Consider the following 25,113-nt stretch of genomic DNA (forward strand, 5'->3'; position numbering starts at 1 on the left):
AATACAAAATAAACACTGTCCTCTTCAAGCTTAATGTGCAACTTTAATGAACATTGATGAATTGATTACCGGTGGTCCCTGTGGTCCAGGTAACCCAGGGGGGCCCTAGAGAAAGCAAAACAGAAAACAATTTTTTTTCATCAAACGGTATAGAAACAGTCTAAAAACATGTAAGCTCTTTTCCACTGACCTGTGGGCCTTTAACTCTGGCTCCAATGAGCATGTCATTCTTTCCAGAACCTTCCATATCCTGAAAAAAAAAGTAATCTCACATTGAACTAAAATACTGATTATCACCTTCTATTTAAAGAACCATCCTACTTTCAATTAGCATTTTGTCTCCTTCTCAGCTTATTTGAGATTTTTCTGTAGGTGTTTTATAGGAGCTGGGGTCACCTCGACAAAAAATCTGGTTCCTTGAGGTCCTGGTGGGCCTGGTGGTCCTGGTGGACCGGCTGGGCCCTTCCTTCCCGGTGGACCAGTGGGTCCTTGGAGCCCAGGGGTTCCTGTTGCACCCAGAGATCCACACTCACCCTAAAGAAACAAACAGAACACTCATACCAACAAAAATCTTCCAAATAACTGTACATTGACTACTTAGTAGATTCATTGTGTTTATTTGGAGGGATGCATGTGTTTATTATTTTGTCCCCGACTGTATTATAAATTGTATGAATTACCTTTGGTCCAGGTGTCCCAGGTATCCCTTGTTCTCCCTTGTAAAAAATGAAAGAAGGATTACTTTTTTTATTGGGTCCAACTCAAGATTTTTCAATTTTCAACAGGGGGGGGGGTGTCTCAAGTTGATCCTGTTGGCTACATCATGCTGAGACTTCCAGCAGTGTAAGGTAGCTGATGTAAGAACTGGCATTTTGAGTTTGGAGCAAGTTGCTGCCTCTACTGGAGGAGTTAGCTGGACAGGTGGATTTAGGCAGCATCAGCAGTGATGAGGACGCTGTACTGTTCTATTGTAGTGAAGAAAGAGCTGAGTTGGAAGGCAAAGCTAATAAATCATCAGTCAATCTATGTTCAAACCCCTCCTTTTCGACTAGATTGAATTAAATAGACTCCCTCAAAAAATATATATTCTGCAAGCAGTTGAAATGAGCTTCCACTGAAGAGTTGGCTTGCCTCAGCCTACGGAATAGTATGAGGAGCATCTAGGAGGGTACTCAGGAGAGTAGAAAAAGAACAGCCAGTTGAAGTGTCTCAGGCATCGGTTGGGATGCCTACCGGATGCCACCTGTTGTAGGTGTTTAAGGTATGTCCCGATGGGAGGAGACCTTGGGGAAACCAAGGACCCAATTGGGACAAGGAGGTTCCTGGTCATTGATAAGCAGCAGAAAACGAATGGATGGATGGATGGATGAATATATGGAAAGTAAAATCTTATCAGAATCCCACTAACTTCTCTCGACTAAATAACTCTGAAACGATGGCTTAGTCAGCTGTGTAGTGCAGAGTATACGCGAGGTATATGGAGTGTACTCATTTCTAAAGCTCTTCTTACTATGTGGATCACATTCACCAGTGTGCTGCAAGTCAAAGAATACCCCCCTCTCAAGGCACAAATATATTACTGGGCTTAGTCCAGTGATGCCCTGATGATTTACAGAAAAAAATAAAAAATTGGCCAAGAAAATGATAATTAGAGACAGGTTCTGCACTGAGCCCCCGCAAGCAGGAAGACAATGGCTTACGTGATTTTGGAAAAACCATTTGAGCTCAGAAGCCATAGCACAAGCACAGTCCATACTGATGATCGTACCTTCTCTCCCACACCTCCTGGTGGACCTGGAGATCCATCTGTTCCTGCTGGACCCTGGTCAGACAGACACATACCACGTATTAATAAAGCAGTTATAAGTTAGTGAAAAGTAACAGAAAGTATGCTAATATGGAAGCATAGCTCCCTGCTGATCCCTCAGCCATTCCGAGAGGGGCCAACAGCAACTCCAAAGAAGATGGTCATTCACTTTAAAGGAATCAGCAGACTGGTGAAATCAGGCCATTAGTCAGTTTCCTTCAGCCATAACATCATCCATGCCAACATTATGTGCCACTATAACATCTGGACTGCTTTCAGTTAAATGTAGCATGAAGCAGCAGTGATAGCAACCATAGTGGCAAGGATGATTTTATTGTTTTACTGTTTCTCATCACTTGACAGCAGAGCTGAAATAATGAAAAAGTGAATGTATTCCTTTAAAAAATAAATAAATACAGTGTTTCTGTACCATTTGTACAACAGAAACTGAAAGCATGAGGTGCTGCAGACGTCACGACTAAATTCCAAGGCACGCTGATGATACATTGTGCTTAACGGATGGCATTGTTTGCATCGGCTTATGCAGTGTCACAGCATTTATCCGCGTCCAGAGTTGCCTTCATTTTCAGGCCAAGATCTTGTTCTGATGTGGAAAGCTGCATAAGGTTTACTCCAGCATATCCCAAACATTCAAATCAGCAAATTGAAGCCTTTTATCCATTAGCCACGCCGATAAGTGGTTTTCTTGAGGCTGACAGCTGTTCAGGCCTAAGACACTGAATCCCTTTACGATGTTTGTGTGGAAATGCTCTTACTGTCACGATTAAACTTTGTGTGTTGTGTGTTATACTATTGATTTTGTTTGATTTCATCACTATTCTTCAAGATTTCCTTCCAACCACATTTCTTCCACATATATAATGGTTCACCAGGAACGCTGTAGTTTTCATTGATGTGTTATGCAGTACAACTTAAAGCAATACAATGTAACTTCTCAAAAAGCCCACTATGGAGCTCCCCCTACTGGCTTGGAGGTAATGTACGGTTACACTGTCGTAAATACAACACCCTTTCGCTTTCACGTTTCACGTTTGTTGACGAACCGGCGAGGAGTCAGAAGGTGCAAGCTATGTCGACCGAGAAGGTAAGAGTAATCAAATGTACCTGGGAGCATGAGAAGGGTCTATTTGTTTTTGCGGTAGGTGTGCCAGAAAGCAAGTCGAAGTACTTCCGCTCAGCTCCCGGGCCGGTCCAGCAAAGTTACATAGCGCAGTTTTTCAAATTCAGACCCCCGAAGGGCATAGGAGACAGGCCAATCGTAATATTAAAACTCATTCTAGCCGCACAATTTTTTTCAAGCTGTTAGAAATGTTACATAGTATTACTTTAAACCAGTTTTATTAGTTTCAACAATCTCTCCTGTTTTGACCCTTCTGAAACAGAGTAACTTCTTTCCACGATCAACAAGATGTGGTAGTTTAAGGAATGAGACGCTCACTGCATCATTTGGGGTTGAAAACCTTCCTTTCCAACTTTCCAAGGCTCTACACCAACATACGCTGCCTTCCAGGCAACTTTCTTATCTGGAATCACTCTGCTTACTTCAGTAAGACAATGCTAAGCCCTATTTCACGGGTAAAACATTTGACAAAGCAGACTCTGAACTGTTGGGAAACTTAAGTCTTAATGTAATTGTGCTGTTTGCATCAAATTCAGCTACATACGTGTAATAACTATAATAACAATAATAATGATAAAAGCGTTTCTCAGTTTTAATATGCGATATGTTGTCTCAGCATAGTTTTGCATTAAATGTAAAGTTAAAATAATTTGCAATGATTACTGTTTTTACTTATATTTGACCAAGACCAAGAACTTTCTTGAGAAAATTGATTGTTTTAAGTTCATAATGTGTATAACGTAATTTCTTATTTTTTAAATAACGTTTATTCTGTGAAGTAGCGTCCGCTAACTCACTCCTAAAATAGAAGTTCATCAGCATGCCTTGGTACATGGACTGAGAACAGCCCAAAGGAAAAAACAAAAAGTAATCAGTGGAAAGGCAGGGTTTTCCCCCTGTGTTTATTGTGTTTGATGACAGAAATGTCAAGTTAGATTCCCGTTGAGTTAGTCTGTGGTCAGTTCAGTTCAACCACCTGCCATCATGTAAAATGAAACTTCATGCTGAAATGTTTCATTTTGTAATGACAACTTTTGAACAGAAAGTAAATGAATGACAATGATGAATATCATAGGTCCTCTGAATGACACATAGATTGTTGAAAAAATAAAGAAAGCAGGGATGTCTGACACATACACACACGCAAAAGAAAAAAAAAAGAACAGTTTAAGCAGCAGACAGTAGAGACAACATGGTTGGATAAAGTCTACAGTCTGTTGCCTGAGCATTGGGGCAGTGAACCAAAGTTGTTTTTTACGAGAGGTTTCAGTCTTTAAACAAAGAGAAAACACGACTGATAAACACTAAATTTAACACTGTGAAAATCTTATTTTCCCCATTTTAATCCATTAACTGCAGATGAGTTTACCACCTCAATACTCTGGCTTATGACTGTTATTCAGTCCCCCACATCCACTCCTCCCCCGGCTTGTGCAACAAACCAGAACAGTATACCTCGCCTGAACCCCAGGCAGACTCAAAGTCAAGCCCAGAACCAGAACCAGAACCAAAACTGGAATCGGCACTGAAACCAGAGCCAAGTTGTGAGCTGATGACAGATGCCAGCTCTGAGCTCGAATCTGAACGGTCAGACCCAGAACCACTAAACCAATCCTCAAACATCTGGAACAGAGAGGAGAAGAGGGAGAAAAGGAAGGGACGTAGCAGAGGGTGGACGATTGCAAAGTGGGTAGAGCAAAGGAAGATGGAGATAAAGACAAAATACGGTGGGACAATAAGAGACAAGAGCAGGATTTAGTTACAGAACACATACACAAATACAAATCACTATATGATGACAGGCTAAAAAAAACTAAACTAAAAGGTTTTATTAGATTTAATGTAAAACCATATAGAATTATCAACTGGAGGATGAAAAAGAAGATAATGAGAGTGAAACGACATACAATAACACTGCGACTAACATCTGAGAATGGAAATGCAGAACCAGACATTTAGTTTAACAGAAGGTAGTAGTAACTTATAGAAAAACTTCAATGTAAAAAGAAGACAGCTTTTTAGGTTTTATTTGCCTACGATCTCATTTTAACGAGGCATACGTCTACATGCAATGAAAAAAGAAAAACACCGGTTACCATTTCTAACTACATTCCATTGTAACTTACTGGTATTCCATGTGGGCCAGCGAGTCCATTTCTGCCAGGTTCACCGGGTGGTCCAATATGGCCAGGAGACAGTTCTGATGACATGTTGGGTCCAGGGAGACCAGGAGGTCCTGGAGGCCCTGGTGGACCTTGAGGACCCTGATGACAAGTGAATTTTTTATTAATCCACAGGGTAAAGGAACAGGCCAGATTATCATACCTGTGTTGGTGGTCTTGCTTTTACCCTGATGAGTTCAGTGTCACTGTCGAGGTCTTCAAACCCAGAACCCAGAGCATCTGGCCCATACTGAAACATAAACCATGACAGTTATATTCATTACATACTGTTTACATCCCTATATGTGGGACAGTACTGATTATTTGTGAAAACAAAAACAAAAGTGGAGAAACCACAGACTGTGGTGCTCACAGGTACACTGCGTGATCTAGGAGGTCCAGGGGGTCCAGGGAGGCCAGGTGGGCCTGGTAAACCAACTCCCAGTTCTCCCTATAGAGGGAAAAGGCATAATGAGAAATAGAGAATAAAAAGTTGCCCTTTTTAAGCTGAATTTGGGTCATATCAGAAAACATTTAGTGTTTATGGAGTATCTTGCACTTGTCATAGCTTATTATCCCATTCAGACTGAAGACACTTATTAAGAAGCACTTCTAAAACCTAAGCAAAAATCCCCAATAACCTTTATGTAACATTTATTTCTAAGTCTCTGGATAAACCGTTAATATGAGCTACAAATCATTTCCGATCTTAAAACTTACAGTATTTTTTGAGAAACTGTTTTGACAAAATATAACGGATCAGTCTTGAATGGCAAAAAAAAAAAGAAACATCAAACAAAACACGAGTTTTATATATATATATATATATATATATACCTTTTCTCCTTTAGCTCCAACTTCTCCATTCAAACCTGGAAATCCCTGAGATCCTCTCTGACCCTGTTTGTAAAAATACAGCAGTGTCAGGACATGTGATAACACCCCCCCCACATGAAGACAAAAAAAGAAAAACTGTATCACAACAAAACCAAACTGATCATACTTACTGACTCGCCTGCATCACCTTTGCTTCCCTGCGAACAGAAACAGTGGCAGACTTACAGAGAGTGGCTCAACAAGATGCGCTTTTCTGATCACACAGCCACATGGCATTTGTTCTAACGGGAAAACCCCACGTCAAATGATTCAGCAGTAGACAATAATATTCATCGGCTCCAGCTCCAATCTGCATTGAGTCGCTGCAACCGCACCTAAAATGAGTTTTACGAACATGCATTCACCAGCTTAAGTGTCCCATATGGAGGACCCAAATCTGACTTTTGAAGCTGATTTAAAAAAAGATGATACTGACAAAAAAACGAGATGTAATAAAAAACAGCAACTTGCAGGTCAAAGCCTGAGTCCTGCTGTTCGCACATGACTCCCGAGATCTGGGCAAAAGTTCTACAAATTTATTTTTAGAAACTAATGCTTATCAGAAATGGTCATCTTTGCTTTCCCTTAGACCAGTGGGGCCTCAGGAAATATTTATTTGGTCACAAGTGAGCTTTGGAGTAAAAAGCTAAAAGTTTTGCTCTTGTTTATGTATTTGCAATTCAGTTCCTTACAGTAAACAACTTGCCCAAAGACGGGGATTTGACGTCAACATTGACATCAACAGAAAGCAAACTTTCATCATGAAAATGCATTCAATCTAGCGTTTTGATGATCTGTTCACCTCGTAAATGACAAACGACTCTACCCTACGTGTCAGTTGATAAGCTGCTTTTTTAATTGAAATGCATCTGTGATGATATCAGTATCAGCAGTACTGGTCATGTCACATCAATAACTGAGGTCAGTCGCTCTTCTTTAGCCAGGCTCTTGTTACTGTTGCTCACGTTCATCTACTGGTGAGAATTGAGCTTTTCTCATGTGACTCGGTCATGTGACCTTACAGGAAAGTTGGAATCACAGAAATAGCAGTATGTGAAACATATTGTTTTAACTTCTTATTTTTACTTGTGCTTTTAAGTTTGAACCTTTGCAACGGAATAAATTAATTAAACTCTACTCTTTGTGTGGAGGACAGCCCCTATGTGATGAACATGGTGTTCAACAGGAACTTGACACACAAACCTTCTGTCCATCTCTCCCTGGTAGTCCACGAGATCCAGGGGTTCCTGTTGGTCCTTGAGGCCCAAGTCTTTCCTCCAGTACACTGAGAGACCCTGGGGGACCGGGTGGACCAGGTGGACCAGGCGGTCCTGGATCGCCATGCTCCCCTTTTAACCCAGGCCTGACGTGACCCTGTGAATTCAAATCTTTTTATATGGTATTTCTTCAGTGTTTGCCTGTGTATACCTCACTTAAAAAAGAAAAAGTTAAAAAAAGAAGTTTACTAGGTAATTCTCTTGGTAATGAAGAGATAGTCATTTCCTGTAAAAACAATGTAAAGCTGTTGACTGATCCTGCATCAGAACAGGCCAATGACAGCCCACGAGAGGCAACAATATCCACATGTGAACTTACATCTCCTGGTTCCTCTGCCCCTTGTGGCCCTGCATACAAAATATGACATAAGCAAACTTAATTAGTTTGCATGTTTGGCTGAATTGCTTTTTATCCACTATGTTTTCTATTTATCGAAATAAATGTTCCATTTCTTTGTATAATCCGAAAAGGTTTGTAGCTACTTCTAAAAAGATGAAGAAGAACATAAAAATCATAAATTTGTTGGGTTTTTTTGCCGGCATAAAGTGAAAGTGTGCCGATGGGTTTGTTCTGACCTTTTATCAGTAGTTCGTCATTGGTTACTGTTGGTGTCATGTGACCAGAATACTCATCAAGCTCTACCTCCGGTACCTCGGTGGGGGGAGCTCTAACAGGGGCAGTGTCCTCCTCCTTGGTGAAAAGTGAAGGATTGTTGTAAAGATCAATTAGTCGGCAAAATCCAAATTGTTCTTCCGATGACAAAACATGCATAACCAAACATTTACATGATGAGGGTAAATAAAGAGGCAAACTCCCAAGGATGCGTGTTCCATCAAACATAAATTCTGTAGAATCAACACGTTTCAGTGAGAATAATAAAAAGACACAAGAACAAAAAACTACTTAATTATATTAGTCAGACAAAAACTGAACTTTCAAAATGGTGGAAATGTGTGAGCCCATGTTAGCAATCATATGAAATTGAAGAAGCTGGAGTAACACACCTATATAATGCAGTTGGGGATTGAATCGCTTCTTAAGGTTTTTGCACAACTGGACTTCAATTGCATATAAACAGCAGATTATTAATTTTTGTTTCTTTCTTTAATTAGACGGCAAAACAAGTCTGAAATTGTGACAGAAAAGCAGCCCATTAAGACTACATGTCAACTTGAGGTCATTTGAAACATTTCCAGACTGTCACTCTATTTAAACAGAATCATGGTTTATGTCTGCAGTGGTAACTAAAGCAATGTCTGTGGAGAGAATTCCGTTATATCTAAATATCTGATAATCCCTCAAAGAGAAAGTTAGAACTGGCAGAATGACTTGAACGTTTTCTCAGCCAGCAGCATCATCGTGTCAGGCATCTTTTAATCCCTCCCATTTGTATAGAATGGGATAAGGATGGAGGTCTAACTGAATGGCCTGGTCATAGCTTGATTCAACTGTAATTCTGCTTGTTTTTATCTAAATTACAAAGCAAATTTATTATTTTTTCTTCCTTTTTGATTTGAAGAAGATAATCATGACCAAGATGGGAATAAAATAGATCTTAGATCTTGTTAATTTGGGGAGTTACCTAAATTCATGAGATCAACATACTTTCCTGCTGCTCTGTTGTTAGTATGGACGAAAACCATTTTAAAAGTCTCACCAACACCAGCCGTCAGCGGTCTTTTGAGTGCAATGGATGCAAAGCATCTTTGATCAGCATTCAGTGTAGTGTTTGAATGAATCTGTGGGCTGGTCACAAGTTGCAAATGGACTTTGACCCTAAACAGCATTAAGGGGAGCCTCACACAGGGCTAAAAGATTGGGCACAGCTCACTTTTTCATTACAGAAACTATAACATTTCACTTTGAGGTTCTTAAGCTGAGAGCAACAACTCACAGACAAAAAGAGATGAGAATGATTGGTTTCACCTGTCAGCTGGCAGCAGTCTTGCCTTTTGGAATGCGGTCCATTTAAAAATAATAAAGTAGCCTTTGTACTTTAGAGAGAAACTCTCACTTTTGCCATTCTTTCATGTTGTCGTAGTTACAGGACCAGTTAAAACTACATTGTAGCCTCCAGAACACCAAAGACATTAACTTTTTTTACTTATTTTTATTTGCTGATTAAACAGGCTGCTTTTGTTATAAAGATGGCACAAGTGAGATACCATCAGTTGATGAGTAGTTGCTTTAAAATGAAAAGTTGCTCTGAGCAGGCTCTCTCATTAAAATCTGTTTTTATCTGTTAAGCACATAAAACTGATTTCACAGGACTTCAAATAAAATTAAACTGATTATTTAATTCCATAAACGGTCTTCCACTACTCTGTTGTTGATGAATGTGTCAAGACTACAGAGGAAAGCGTCCACCATGGTCTTGATATGTGGTCACAGCTACCCTGCTTTTAAAGGACAGCTCCCTTTGAAGCTTCAAAGTCGGGGTTGGGTCGGACTGACTTCCAGCCTGTAGGAGGATTAAAGATAACAGGACCAGAAAAAACACACAGTCTTTTAAAATTACACAACGAGTAGTTGTTTTAGAGTCCTGATCGTAAAAAATCAGCATTGTCAGAGCAACAGGCACACATTCACCCTGACAGACTTGTTACTGTATGTCTTTAGCTGTCATCTTTTCCCCTCTGTTACCTCTAAAGGCCTGCCAGAGTACTTTTCCCAATAACTTCATCACCTTTCTGAAGTTTTATTAGAACACATTTAGCTGCGTCTGAACATTTCTACACTGCCACACATGTTAGGTACCGTATCAGAAAAATGTGAATAAAAAGTATTTAATCTACCCATCAACCTACCAGGAATGTGCCAGATTGTTTCCCATCTTTCCTGCTCATTGTGTCTTCTTCTGTCTCTCTGTCATCCAGAGCATCATCTCCACTGGTGTACCCTGAGGCCTGTATCACACAGATTATGTGTTTGTTGATGAAGGCAGGCGACTCGCAGAACTTTTGTCAACCAGTGACTGTGTGCTGTTCAAGCTGCTTAGTAACATCAGTTCCAAACCTCCTTGAAAATACATCTGAATGCTGAAGAGTTATAAGTGTTAAAAGATTCAATTAAAACAGCAATTGATTCCAGACTGAAATAATATTAACACCGTGTTTTTGTTTAGTTAAGTCTTTCAACCACAAGGGGGCACTATTGAGTTACATGTTTGGTCATTTTTTAGAGCATTGATTTCAGAGCATGACTTGCAAATACTCTTTTTTTTCCCTTGAAAGAAATTTCCCGTGCAACCGTAACTTGTGAATGAAGTGAAAATAAACTATTGTGCCTCACATAAGGATCGTCGTCTTCACACTGCTCCTCGGCTGCTCTGGGATCATCCTTTATGACCAGCTGCTGAATAGAACCCTAGAGAGAAACAAACAACCAGGAAACACTATTTAAGAATTGTACAAGAACTGGAAAGTCACGCATTGAGAATGAGTTACATTTACATGAGGAGGGTGGACGGATTTGGCTTCTTTTATTGACAAAGTAACCAACTATGGCTTCACTTACACTCTCAAAGGAGTGTTTCAATTCCCTTACTTAAGTACAGCTCTGAAGTTCTTAAGTGTTTACATTTTTTTTACGTTATACTTATATTTTGGGGAACTGGTACGCTTTTTTTTACATTTATTTGATAACAAAACACATGAATTACTTGCTAGATGAGCTACAAAACAGCACGAATACAATCTCAGAGAACATAACAATAGAACACAACAACGTTTCAGACAACCGATCAGTTGCTGTACCTAAGACAACATAGTACACAGTGTTATAGTTGCTATCTTGTACATGATAGTCATTGATCATAAAGACGTTTAGCCTTGGCAGTTTTCTGCATGAAAGGTACTTTCTTTTAGATACTAAATAGTATCTTTTCTAGATACTACTTCATCACTTCAGGACTACTTTTATACATTTTTTTTTCTGAGATCTGAGTCACCCTGTAGACATGGGTATAGTATTTTAATGTCAGCTCAGGTCTTGGCTGAAAGCAAAGAAGATCTTGAAGAGAGAAAACATCATATTATGTTACAAAATTAACATTTCTACCTAGCTGCTGTCTTTGAGAAAATGTTTCTAAATTGTGACTGACTCTTTTATGGTCTACCTCTCTCCATAACAGAGAAACACACTATGCATGATACCACTTGCTGATGTCACCATAGAGACCAGATTTGCCAGGACTCAGAATGAAATGCTTCTGATTTTTATGGAAACTAGAAAAAATCTGTCTATTCTTTTGGTCAGTAATAACTATGACAGCATTTGCTTCTGAATCCAGTGATTGGAAAGGAATCTTTGCCAAGACTGAACGCAAAACCAAGAACTCACACACAGACACGCACGTGTACGGACACACAGAGACACACACACACAGTGATATGCAATGACACGATGGGACAAGCTGCTGCCGAGCAGGCTGATATTCTACCGTCATGCTTCAGATCACCCGTTCAGAAAGTCAAGCTACACTGAACAAAGATGAATGAAGTGAGGATGATCACGTCGTCTCACCATGGCAACAGGAATTGACTGCCAGCTCGTATATTTTCTGCCGTAGGTATTGTTGAGCCAGAAAGGGACTGACAGTGATCTCTTTTGTAATGTTGGAACTTTTTGTAGCTGCCTCTCTGGATCTCCAACATGCTTCTACAGAGCGTTGTCAGTACTTCTGACCAAATAATCTTTATTAAGTGTTGGAGTATCGAGGCTGACATTTCACGCACAATTCTTTTTCCTTTTAGAATACAAACTGTTATTTTTTCCAATTAGAAAGAGACCTCAAATTTAACTGTACCGCACCCTCACAACTGACACAGAAACATGATCCAACGCCCGAGTTAAGCCCTTGATCTGACCACAACAAAGCCATGCTGACATGTCCAACTTCCTCATCAGCCATCAGTTTACTCCCTCATCCTTTTCTTCCTCTTCTCTCTTCATCGCTCCTCTCTCCCTTCCTTCTTGAATATCTCTGTTATTTCCTCCCATCTTGCCTCCTCCTAATGTCTGATGTTCTTAAACACATAGAACAGAGCCAGCTCTGGATGCTTTCCCAGAAGTGGTCATGATATTTTGTTCCTGGTTGCATTTCCAAATAATTTTCTTCACAGGAGCAGGCGACGTCCTCTTATTTTCCAAATCAACTACCATGATATATTTAGAAAGAAGAAAATAGCACTTTTGATTTTAAAAATCAATAACAAAAAATGCCTTTTTACATATCCACAGTTTGGCTTCTCAGTTCTTTGTTACACAGCAGACTCCACAGAAGAGGACCCGCACCAACAACAGATATGAATGGCTTGCTCTGATGTAACAAAAATGCAAAAGATTCTACGCTAATGAAAACAGAGCAGTATTTCTGCCCATTGGTGGGTTAGGGTTACTTAAGGTTACAAACAGTTCAATTTAATGAATTATTATTTATTTATCTTTTTAACCCTTAGATGCATAAGTGGGGTCAAAAATGACCCCGAAGGTTGTTATTCTTCAAAGTCTCTGACATTAAAGGTTTATACACTTCCATATTCCAGGTATTCCTCATAAAACATGTTTGTGACTTGAGGCCATTTGAATTTTTAAAAAATGTTTTTATACATTTTAAGAAATTGCAGTTTTTGTGTCACTACCCCAGTTTTTCATAAGCGGGGTCAAAAATGACCCCAAGCCTTTCCTATAGAATCTCAAGGGTTTGCTTTGGGGACCTTTGATTCTTACCAACTGTGAAAGGAAGATGCAAGAGTTTCTATGCTTTCTTTGTTACGTGGGGTAGAAGAGGTCAAAGAGGAAAGATAAAGAAAGCATAGAAATACTATCCTCAAGTCAAAATTCAGGGTCTGCATATAAAAAAGAAGACAACCTGAGAGCAAGCAAGGAAACAATGTGGCATTCAGATAAACTGAGGTGGCGTCAAAGAGGAAGGAGACAAGTCCTGCTGATATCTGACTGGCTCAGTCAACTTGGGGGCGGAGTCTGACTGTGGCTGAAACCTAATTGGCTCTAAACAAAAGTTATAAGAAATGATAACGACTATCTAGATATAACAATGTAGTAAAATTTAAACAAAATAAGAATAATCAGAAGGATAGAAGTAAGAGGCTTTCTGCCTGGAAGAAAATATGCATACTCCTGTGAGGGGAAATCTGTATCAGAAGTGGCACACAAAACTAAAAAACTAAAAAAATTCTGAAGCGGCCCACAAAACTCTTCTTATCTCACACACTTGCATCCAAAACCTTTTTTTTTTTTTTATGACATACCCTGAGACTGTACAGTCACGGTCAAAATTCTTGGCACACCCGATTTTCAAGTGTGTAATTTAGATGTTCTTTAGAAATGGATGTAAACATTTCCCAGTTTTGGGTAATCAGAATAGTCTACTCATAGGGCCAAGTTTGTTAAAATAAGGAAAAAAGTACCTGCATGAAATATACCTCCGAAACAATTACACACACTGCTCATTAATATTTATTGGCTGAACTTTCTTTTCTTTTCTTTTTTTCTTCAATCATTTATCTTTGAATATAAAATACTGTTGGATGGAAACACTGATAATTCAGTACTAAAACGTGTTTAGTAGAAAGGGAAAACAGTCTGTGGAAAAAAGGTGAATATGATAAAATGCAATTGAAATATCAAATCAAATGACCTACAAATACACAAACAATGTTACATAAAACTCTTTCAAGAGCTCATATTTGTGTTATTAATTGACTAAAGATGACTGTAAAGCTGTCATCAGGTATTCCATCATGTGAGTTTCATTTCTGTTAATTTCTTGTTGTGTCATTGGCTTATTTCTAATAATTTTTTAAGATTTTTTATGTTATTTCTTGTAAAAAAAAAGAGTTATAAATAAACTTGTTAAATGTAAAATCAGTTTTTTGTTGACTCAAATATAATAAATATAATCACCTTTAACCACAATGAAAGACATTTTTTAAATTCATTGCAAAAACACATTGATTCTAATTGGGGTCATTTTTGACCCCACTCATGGAAGAGTGTAGGTATCGGTCGTTCATGCATCCAAGGGTTAAAAAAAGGAGTTCTTGGCCTCTGTGTTTGGCTTTATTCCTGCATAATTATAAGGTTGTTCATCTGATGCCTTTTCCCTATCTGTGCTTTCATTGCAGCTGTCAGGAGTTTCAATACCGGAACCCCATAAATTAACAAAGTAGCATTGTTAAGATGTTGACATTCTGCTTTTCTGGAAGCTTTAATTTACAATCATCTGTTTTCTCCGTGTGGCCAAATGGTTTATAAGTTGTGAAACCATTGGCCCAAAAACTGAGATTGTTTAGTTAGGCCAAATGCTGGGGAGTTTCTGGAAGAGACAGACTGAGGTCAGATGACATTTCAACTGTTTTACATGGTAATGAGAGGCCCAGCTGCACACTGATATTGACACAGGCAGTCCCTTATTCTTTGTTTAGTTTGTTTCCTTTATTCTCAGAAACAAAACAAAAAAATCCTTGTGCGTACCAGGTATAAAAACTACAGCAAATATAGAAAGTTTTTCCACTTACCACAAACTTATGGAGTCCTCTGCTCCCTGCATTAGCTACAAAAATGCCTGAGTCGTGTGAGAAGGTGAGTTTCTCTGGCCTCCGATGGAATGCTGTCCTCTCTGCTTCTCCGCAGTCCATGTAGAGACGCACCTCGTCGTGCTCCACCACCACCTGACAGGCCGAGCAAGCACAACTATCAGAGATATGTCGTTTTTTCCAGCACCTGTTTGAAATGCACTTTAATTAATTTGGATTGAGTTTGCTTTAATTGTACTTTATTAATCCCCAAATCAAATTAAATAGTTGCTGTGTAATAGAAAAAATCTAGTATTTTATCCCAAGAGATGTTTAAAAAAAGAAAGAAAAATGCATTTAATTTTGAAGAAATTCCTTCTCCTGGCACAGATTGCAGCTATTGTGGTGAGCAGGAATCATTAATTTACAAGAAAACGTGTCAGTTGGCTTTGATGGGGTTAGCTATCACGCCTTCAGTAATTATTAGCAAACACACTTTCCTGCTGTTTATTATTTTGTTATAAACAAAAGATTATTACTTTATTCACAGATGGGCTCTTGCACTCTCACATGCAGCCCATTCAAAAGCTTTTCTTGTTTCTGCGACTGTGAAAGTGGCTAAAGATTTTACAACTCTGAATTTTGTATGATATCAAAGAGCTTGAAGATAATATGATGATCTGATGAACTTTCATTCAAGAAGATATCAATCCTCAGAAAGCTAACAAATGCACCGAGGAATGGCTTTAAGAGTAACAGAGTGTTAAGGAAAGATTGATTTAATGCAAGACTTGAATCCCAATGAAATATTGAGGAGATTTGGAAATGGACTGTATATGTAAGAAAACACTCTGACATCATGAAACTGAAGAAATGTAACAAATTCTTGAAATAAAAACAAGAGCAGCATCCTCTTATAACCGCCCCTGATTGTCTCAGAAACAATTATTTGATTAATTAAAGGGTAAGTTAGTTCCATTGCTTTCCTGAAAACAAGTGCCATTCTTATTCCTGAGCTATGGTAGTACACCATTACTTCCCTAGAACTGCAGATTGTGATGCATGTGAGGCATAAAAATAATCAATACCAGGATACTAAAGCATTAACTGGATATATTTATTAAAAGGTGTGAAGCTCACTGTGAATCGTGTCCACTGGTCAGTCATGTCTGGGACACTAAAGACAGCAGCTTTGTGGCTGTGGGAGGACTGCTCTCTGTCAGTGTAGTACAGTAAGATGCTCTGGAGGCCCCCACGAACAGGGGTGAGAGCCAAACCCAGCTCCACAACTTTCTGTTGGGCATCTGTGATGGCAAAGAGCACACCTCCTCTCTGGGTGGCTGGACGCACCTGGAATTAAGGAAAGGTAGAGCACTTTCAATGCCTCCAAAACTCTTTCGGTCCACATCTTCCTCCCATTCCACCTGTATCAGCCTAATCACAACACATGTAAATACAACTGCACGTCATAGAATTCTTGAAGTCTTGCCCAGAGGCCATCTGTTTTGCGTGCCATCATGGCAGGAAATGCATGCACTACTTCACCCACATTTCCTGCCAGTCTATTAGTCAGCATCCCTCAATAATATATAAACTTCCTACTGTAATTTGGAACTATTCAAAACTTTGAGAAGTCTTCCGAAACACAATAGCAAGACTACAGAAGTTTAACAGAAAATGGAAATGTGTTAGTTTTCTTAAGTACAAACACATGTATTGTTTTTTGTCAATTCACGTACAAAAAAAAACAGCCAATACAGGGACTTGTTTTAACATCAAAAGTCCACAAGATGGCAACACAATGCTGCACTATTATATGCTGTACATCAAATTTAACTGTAATATAAACAAACTGATAGTGGATGAGTACCACTAAGCCATGGTGGCCCCTTTGAAGCCTTAATTACAGAAAAAAGAAGGTTTAAAAGGTTATAGGGGTTCAAATCCTCACTGTGGCTATGATAGCAAAGTCCCGGTAGAATGACCCCGGCACAAAGGTCTTGGTGAGTCGGCCAATGTTGGCATTGGGTCCGAAGCTGTAGGCTGGAAAACCCTCATATCCAGGAGTGAAGGAGACGGATGGTGGGAGAGGGACGCCAACTAACTCCATCAGATCCAGATGACTCCCAGAGCCTCGCTCTGACATAGACAGATACAGAGAAAGTGAATACAGAATGTGAACATGGAGCAACAGGGAAAAATAGATGGATAGAGGCATTGATTTTAACACATAATGCACTCTGGGTTTGAGATGTTTCACCAAAATCAGTGTAAGATATTCAGTGTTCATGATGATAAATAATATTTATTACCTGTACTAACTTTAACTTCTTAATAAACCCAGTAAACATAATGGAGAGAAGACGATGTTATCTTTTAAATTTGCAGTTACCAAAGTATTTGACATTTCTTTCCTCTTAAAGTGGGATAAATTACCAGATTCAGCTCTATGTTCAGCTACATCAGATCTAGATAGGTGATATTGTGCTAATGACATTCCAAGCAGAGTCCTCCCATCTGTCTCCCATGGACTGCTAATTCATCTACCACATCAGAGCGAAAGGGCAGAGGTACTGGTGAATCATCATGAAGGGCTTTAATTTGACTTGATTTGATCCAGACACTGCCCACGCCTCACTGCTCTGCCTCGCATGGACATAATCCTCCGAAACAGAAATTCACACACAATAGCTTGCAATTAGCGTATTTAGTGTGTATGTGACAAGATGGCTTCACATTCCCACGATTCTCCTGACTATGGAGCCTGTCTCCTGTGGCAACAAACTCACAGCATTCCAGCCACTAAAAACTCTAAACTCTCTACCTACATTTCTGTCATAAAGACACGCACACACAAAATGATTTGCATACAAATATGCACACATCAAACGGACTTCTCACCCACTTGAACTTGCAAAAAAACAAAACACAGACCAGACCAGACAGGCCAACATGTGGGGGTCTCTAATTCATCAGTCAGACCAACTGGAAACATACCTGATTAGAGGGTTGGGTGTATGTATATAGGTGGGGGTGTGCTTTGTGCGCCACTCACACCGCTAATAGGTGGACCTTTGCACATTTACACATTTATTGTTGCAAACAGAGGTGGGAAGGTAGGCAAACAAGACACACAAGCACTAACACAAACACACCAAAGGGCTTACACCTCCAGTCCAGATGTGCAGTCCTTAGCACTCTGTAATGACTAGGAACCAGCATGTTCACAGCGGCCACTGCAGAGGTTTAACTTCCCTCATGCTCTGTGAGACACACGTTTGATAGTAATGACCAGTTTTAATCTCAGTTTGTGTTCATACTGACCAGTTCAGAATAACCACCTCTGAGTCATTCAGAGCATCCTCAACAAAAAAAAGAAAAACTGTCCAAAAGAACATATTTCTAAATGATTTGATGAGGAGATAGGTGAGTTAGTGGCATTGCTCTCCTGAAAACAATGTCCTGGACATGGGACTGAGTGGGGGCGTCTTTGCACCTCTGATCTTAAGTTGTTGGTTGTGAGTTTGTGTCAATGCTGTCCACCGAGAGAGTTCGCCTGTGTTACCTGCCCGTGCTGTGTGTGACATCATCAGCTAAGTTGTTGCCAAGCTGCAAAAACAACTCAGTCCATTCATGGCGCTCTCTGAAAATTTCAACAGCACCACTCTGCCACACTTCAGCTTCCCAAATGTTTGTCAACCTATTGCTTTTCTATTTTGTTCACTATCTGGAGCAACAATGTATCTTCGACAATAATTTATACAGCAGCAACATCATTTCCTGTTGGAGACTGATAAAGTATATTTTAATTAAATTGGTAGCTTTTGACTATCTTCTCTATGCATTGAAGCTCTAACTTGGAACAAGTTTGTTCAGCTTTAACCAAAAGTTTTTTGACTAGATTAAAGTCAAGATTAATTAAAGCAGATGACTTCTTTTTTTCCCCCCTTTCGTTTGACGGTTGTATTTTTTGGTATGTTGGTTGGTTGTTTTCTTGCTGATGCATTTATACTTTGTTGTCCCGCTGACAGACCCAATCCGTTTGAGTCAAATGTAGTTCTCTGATACTGGTGAAAAGATTATTTTTCTCGATGACTCTTTCATCAAGAGGTAGATTTCACTAGTTCATGCCCATCAGTTCATGTAAAAAACGTTTACACTCTTATAAAGTGCAGTCAGTTGTCCTTGTGATTTCTTAAATGGTCAAAGTCTAAATGTAACTCATCTTGATTTTGCTGACCTGACGATCTTGACGCTGACTTTGCTTGCCAGAGCAGTTTCCCATATATGTTGTGGCCAGCTGACAGGTGGAGTGACACCGGGCCTCTCCACCTGTCTGTCTGTACCAAAAATATGGAGCTTGCAAATGACAAAATTACATCCGAACTGGGTAACACATGTTTGTTTAAAATGCCTTGGCAACTCTCTGATGGGTTCATTCTGTTGATACATTTATTGCCTCCAATAGCACATGCATCCCCACAGCATGATAGAACTTTTACCATTTTTACTGACAACTTGATTTTTTTGTGGCTTGCTTTCTGTTGTCAGTCACTGCTTGGCCCTCACCCATGGAAGTCCTTCTTGGTTCATAGAGCATTGCATGGTACAATATGGTCTGAATCCGCCTTTGAAAATTTTCTAGGTCAGCCTGAACCTCGTTAGATGTCTTGGGTGATCAGAGGTATCACTATAACTATCAAACTATCATTTGTATGTGGAGCCCATCACTGATTATAAATGGGCTAAAAAATGCACCTCATGGGATTGTGAACAGATGTCATATTTGGCGCTGTGTGAACTACCCAACTGGGTTTGTGTATGTGGTTGGCCAAACTGTGGTCCAGATAAGCACCCATTTTGGGCCCACTACCACTCAGTTAACTCTCCATGTAGTACCCATAACAAATTAGGGCAATTCACATGGGTCCAACACAATAACTATGGACTATTCCTCATAGAGCCCGTTCTTTAGCCCATTTACAACCATCATGGGTTACACACATACATTTATGCTGAGTTCTTTCTCTTGGTTCTGCTTGATAACGTTACAAACTCTTTAAACAGTGGTATGTGTTGTCAGTGAGAAGTCAATCAATAAATCTAATGATTACCAATTTGTAATTCAATAGCCTAACCTTAATAGTCAATGACGATTAGTTTGAACAAACTAACTTGTGAATTACACTTGATCCTTAAACTGAAAATATTTCCAACTAAGATTTTTTAAAGTAAAAAAAAAGAAATAAATAACAGACTGTGTTAAATACCTATGTAGCTCGTAATACACATTTGCAACATAGCAAATGTACCTAATTACTTATGCAATACATGCATACGCATACTCCCAAATACAGAACAATAGCTTTAAGAGGTCCTGATGATATTATGTGATATGGATTGTGGTTACAGAAACACATTTGGTCCTGATATAAAATGATATATTTCAAGCCTGAGTTGAATATTTATTGAGTTAATATTCCCACTCCAGGATCCAAACCATTTTATGATTAATTAATTAACTGATTAAACAATTGATTGATTAATTCATTCTCTAACCCAATAATCATTGTTGTGCTCAGAAATTAATTGGAGAACTTAAATGATAATTAGGACAGTTTCAATCACTGTTTTCCTCACATCAAGCAGCCTTGTCTGCCCCTTATTTAGCTTCTAATTTTAGGTCACATTCCTCTGTCCTTATCCCCTCCTCCTTGAGCTAATCTTTGTCATGTTGGCCACATGGATGCTTGATCAGCTTGTGGAGACTTATAAAACCAACATTACAAACTCCCTCAGTGTTGCCATGTCTGATATGTTAAACCCAATTCCACCCTGGCTTGCCACATAAAAGATTCCAGCTGAGGGACCCAATATACCGTACAGACTTGACTTAGCAAGGGCCACACCACTGTAAGACTGTATCACTAAGCAATATGCAACGATAACCAGAGATTCTGTCCTGCCTTGTGAGACACACTTGTCAAAAAACTGGGGTACGGAAAATGTGAGACAACAATAACTAGTTAGTGTATATCTACCGAACAACTAAACCATCACTGTTACCCAAACAAAACTAGTTTGCAAATGTGGTGGATGTATAAAACAGAAATATGATTTAAATCACGAGTAAACATATAAGCATGTTAATGCATAATTTCCACTGTAGTCATTCAACAGCAGTTGAGCACTAAACGTATTAAAGCAGCACTAATCAAAATGAATGACAGTGTGTCAGCTATGTATACCAAATTGTTTTATCAATTGACCAAAGCTTGTTGGATCTCACCACATGTTGAGTTTCTAAGAACTGATTACTTGACAACTTTTTCTTAAAAGGGTCCCAAGTTTGATTGACTTGTCCAACTAAGGTCTAACACTTCATTTAGAATTGCTATTCTGCCTTAATTTTTTTGGGGAAAAATGCCTCTTTTGTTCAGCATTCTAATAACACTCACCACTCTTCCAGTGTTTTAATGGCTTGTACTGAGACTTGGTTCTGTTGCCTCCCCCTGCACTTTCCTCTGGAAGTAACATCCCAGATTGCACAGTACTCTGGACTAACAACCCTGTGTAGGGAGTAGGGCCCAGCTCAGACCCCTTCATCTGGGTGCTCTCCACAGCTTTCTCCGTCACCTCATCCACTTTTCCCGCCTGCTGTGATGCTGTCCCTTGGACATCAGGAGGCTCTGGGGAGGTGACAGAAAGAGGAATACTGGTGGTTTTAGGGTTTGCCCAGAGGAAATTCCACCACTGGCCTCGGACAGAAGAGGAGACGAGGAAAAAGAAGGTAAGGGAGAGGCGGACGGCTCCCATCCTCTGTCTGTGCTAGGACTGAGCTGCAGCTACAAAATACTACACACGTCCAAACACATAAACAAGGCAGGTGCTAATTTGTGGCTGTAATAGGCCACTTGCACATGCAGAGTCCTGTAGAGTGTGAAAGTAGTCCAGGAGATGCAGTGGCACAAAAAATATTCCAAGAGCAACTCTTTGGTTGACAGCCACTCATCTGTTTTTCTCAACCTCTTTTCTCTCTTCTTCCCTTCTTCATAATGACCACCCTTTCTCCGGCAATCTCTCACTCTGTTTGCATCTCCCCGAGGTCTCCACCCCCCACACCTCCAACCCCCCCCCCTCCTGTGGAATTAGCCTGTTAACACCGTTTCCTCTAGATGGAGCACTACCATCAGTGAACTTAATTCTATCTCCCCTTTTTTCCCACAGACGGTAAGTTTAGAAAGTAAAGTTTGTTGACTACTCCTCCCTGCTCCCTCCCCACCTTGTGTATGTGTGTGTAAAGCAGACACGTCAAAATGAAAGTAAGGAGGGACAGAGTGACTTGTTCAAATATGGCTAACAATGTTGCATCTAAACACACTTACAAGTAGCAAAGCACCAAAATGAGTTTGTTAGTTAATTAGTGCTAAAATGAAATGCCTCACTCAATCTGTAACTTCCACATGAGTAGCTACCCTAACTAGTAGCTCCTAACTTTTTCCTGGAAGTAAGAACTTGATCTCTGAAGTGCCCTGAGATGACATTTGTTGTGATTTGGTGCTATATAAATAAAACCTAAACTGAATTTAATTGAATCTTAGTTACACATGTAAGTTCATGTAAGTTCATGACTTCATGTAAGTGTTGGACTAAATTATCAGCATCTTTCCCAGGAACTTAAAACACCCAGATTATTATGTCAGCCAACATTAAATGTTGTTTGGCTTGGCTGTGAGGGCTTACATAATTATTTCTAACCAGCACACGTAACAGGAAAGTAGGAAGGGTGTGCTTTTGTATTTTCTTTTCCTTTTTTTTCTTCTCATGTGTGTGAAATAGTCATTATGTTTGACTAGATCTTGGCAATATTCTAGCCAGTGACAACACACTGTGGACTTTGTGAACAAGGATGCTCGCATCTCATAGCTTCCTGCTATTAGGCAGGTGCTGCTGACCTGTCATGATAAGTATCGGCCTGTGACCGAAATCTTTCTCAGCAGAATACTTGTAAATGACAGTGTCCTGATTCCAACTTGATGGCACGCGAGGTTTTCTTGATGTGAAGCATTTACAAAGTGTGGACTTTCTCTCTGCTGCAGCTCACTGCTCATGTAGCTCAGACAGGGGCCCCATGTTAGTGATGACAAAGAGATGCCTGTTCTGTTGTATTGTGCTTCGCTCAATGTTCGGTGAGGTCCAGGATGAGGGCTGGAGTGAAGATGTGTCAGTGGGTAGAGATATTGCTTTGGGCCAGGTTTTTGATGATAGTCATGTCAACATGATTTACATGGGGAATGAATTCCATGTATTACATTACATCAATCCATGATCCCATGGAAAGGGAAGGGATGATGATGAGTTGGGGTGTCCAGGAACAGAGGTATGGACAATCATGAGAGACCACCACATTGAAGCCTGGCATACACCAGGTTTTTACCAACACTTTAGCACACATGTGCTGAATCATGCATGCATTCACAATTGGTTTGTTTTTTTGTTACTTTCAATTATAGGTTTTATAGGACATAATAAAAGAAAACAAATCATCCGACCATTATCAGGTTTTATAATAAGCACAACCTTAGATGAAAATCAACCCATCTCATATCACAGGAACATAAATGTTGAATGTCAAAGAGTTCATTCTACTGCTTCCACAGAAATGAAGAGGGGAAGCGGCAGCCAGGAACTGCTAATCAAGTGCACTTAAGTCCATTTAAATGTTTTTTACAACTCCCTGTGACTTAAGAATCTCACCTCTGATACATGTTTGATCAATTTACGAAGTTAACCTTTCATCTTTCACACTACAACTATTTGAACCATTTCAATGACCTGTTTGACCTGCAGTAGAGAAGCAAGTTTAATATTGCACTAGTGTTTGAAGAGGACATTTGTAAAGTTTGTGATGCAAAAAAGGTAGAATACCAAGTTGGGTGAAGGCGAGGGATGATCGTTTTGCCAACATTGTTCCCCTCTGGAATTTTTTTTTAAACACATGCTCAGACAAAATCTACGTGGAAATTAGGTGTAAGGACAACAAGAGGTGTAATTATGACTAGTGTCCAAAGCGAAAACAAAGATGGATCTCAAATGGTCTCAAAGTTAAACATAGCTTCAGCTGTTCATCCACCAAGCCTTACTTGGTGGTTCTTTTTTGCATGTTTTATTACATGACCTGATCTGGTCAGAAATAATATATCACTGGCTAAATACTCCACCACAGGTAACATTTTTATTATAATGAAAACAGAGCCAAAAAACGTTGGAGAATTTACCATGTTTTGCGAACCACTAATCTTTGAAATAATTTCCCCTGTCGTCTCTAAGCAGTTATAATAGTAGAACTACATTAAAATTCAAACAGAAACAGAACGGGCTCACAAAGCTGTTGCCTTTAAACCGGGACAACTGACTGTCATAAGGCAATAAATTAAATGGAAGGATGTGAGAGACTATTAACATGACCTCAGCGGTGAATTATGGTGTCACGTTGAAACAAAAAGAAAATACCCACAGCTCTGGGCAATGCAGTAACTGCAGGGATGCTCCCACGTTCTTATGAGTGTTTTCAGGCCCTCTTTTTTTCTGACCCCCATTAAGGGGGCCCCTATAACCCCTTCACCCTTCACCTCCCGTTCTCTTCCTGGTCTACCTAGCAACCCCCCTAACAACAAACTCTAATTGGTTTACTGTCACAGCAAATCCCATGAGGGATGATACAAGTTTATTCACAGAAATAACCATTAAATTCAGAGCAGGAGACAGAATGGATGTCCACAAGATCAGGAGATGTGTCCAATGGAAACATGTAGCACTCCTAACTATTTATTTGTTTTTTTAGTCAAAGATATGTCACTTCAAAACAAAATAACATCCTAATTAATTCAAGTTTTTCTTTTTGTCCAATTAGAATGCATTAAAAAATAGTAGTAGAAATCAGTTAAACTAAAGAAATGCAATAACATGACAACACATTAAAGCACCAATTGGAGCGGAGCCTTGCTCACTCACATGAGCTCTGTCACCACCTCATGGTCAAAAACAGTCACGCACAGAGTGATTCTGCAACACATTGCATTACTACATAGGTCTCCGTTAAAAAGAAAATCTATGAAAATCTAAAGGATTTCACAATGATATGAAGCTGAACCTTGTTTAAAAAGACACATAAATAAATACATTTTCATATTATTCATAGGCTCAAACAAGATGATGTCATAGAAAATGCATCCCACACAAAAACGTGACGTCATGACACTGTATGCTGTCACCCAGAGGCAGGGTCTCATTATGTACTTGAGTTAGCAA

General features: G+C 39.5%; 1 protein-coding gene across 3 annotated transcripts in view; it reads right to left on the reverse strand.

The window, feature by feature from the left end:
* The window catches only part of col15a1b (collagen, type XV, alpha 1b), a 56,022-nt gene that overhangs the window by 14,457 nt on the left and 16,452 nt on the right, over nt 1-25,113 (reverse strand). The window contains exons 1-20 of one of the 3 annotated variants that reach the window (XM_075483756.1): nt 21,261-21,708; nt 16,754-16,941; nt 15,943-16,152; nt 14,806-14,958; nt 10,556-10,630; nt 10,072-10,170; nt 7,840-7,954; nt 7,583-7,611; nt 7,190-7,360; nt 6,118-6,144; nt 5,948-6,010; nt 5,484-5,561; nt 5,298-5,360; nt 5,075-5,212; nt 4,404-4,571; nt 1,769-1,822; nt 681-716; nt 397-534; nt 191-250; nt 70-105 (exon numbers count right to left, since the gene is read on the reverse strand). In XM_075483756.1, the coding sequence (XP_075339871.1) occupies nt 70-105; nt 191-250; nt 397-534; nt 681-716; nt 1,769-1,822; nt 4,404-4,571; nt 5,075-5,212; nt 5,298-5,360; nt 5,484-5,561; nt 5,948-6,010; nt 6,118-6,144; nt 7,190-7,360; nt 7,583-7,611; nt 7,840-7,954; nt 10,072-10,170; nt 10,556-10,630; nt 14,806-14,958; nt 15,943-16,152; nt 16,754-16,941; nt 21,261-21,618 (2,259 nt within the window). In that variant the 5' untranslated portion in view covers nt 21,619-21,708. Of the gene's footprint in view, nt 1-69; nt 106-190; nt 251-396; nt 535-680; nt 717-1,768; nt 1,823-4,403; nt 4,572-5,074; nt 5,213-5,297; nt 5,361-5,483; nt 5,562-5,947; nt 6,011-6,117; nt 6,145-7,189; nt 7,361-7,582; nt 7,612-7,839; nt 7,955-10,071; nt 10,171-10,555; nt 10,631-14,805; nt 14,959-15,942; nt 16,153-16,753; nt 16,942-21,260; nt 21,709-25,113 lie in introns of those variants that run through there. The other 2 variants (XM_075483757.1, XM_075483758.1) reach the window with 2 other exon arrangements.

The sequence above is a fragment of the Odontesthes bonariensis genome, chromosome 14, assembly GCF_027942865.1.
Source record: "Odontesthes bonariensis isolate fOdoBon6 chromosome 14, fOdoBon6.hap1, whole genome shotgun sequence".
NCBI lineage: Eukaryota > Metazoa > Chordata > Actinopteri > Atheriniformes > Atherinopsidae > Odontesthes > Odontesthes bonariensis.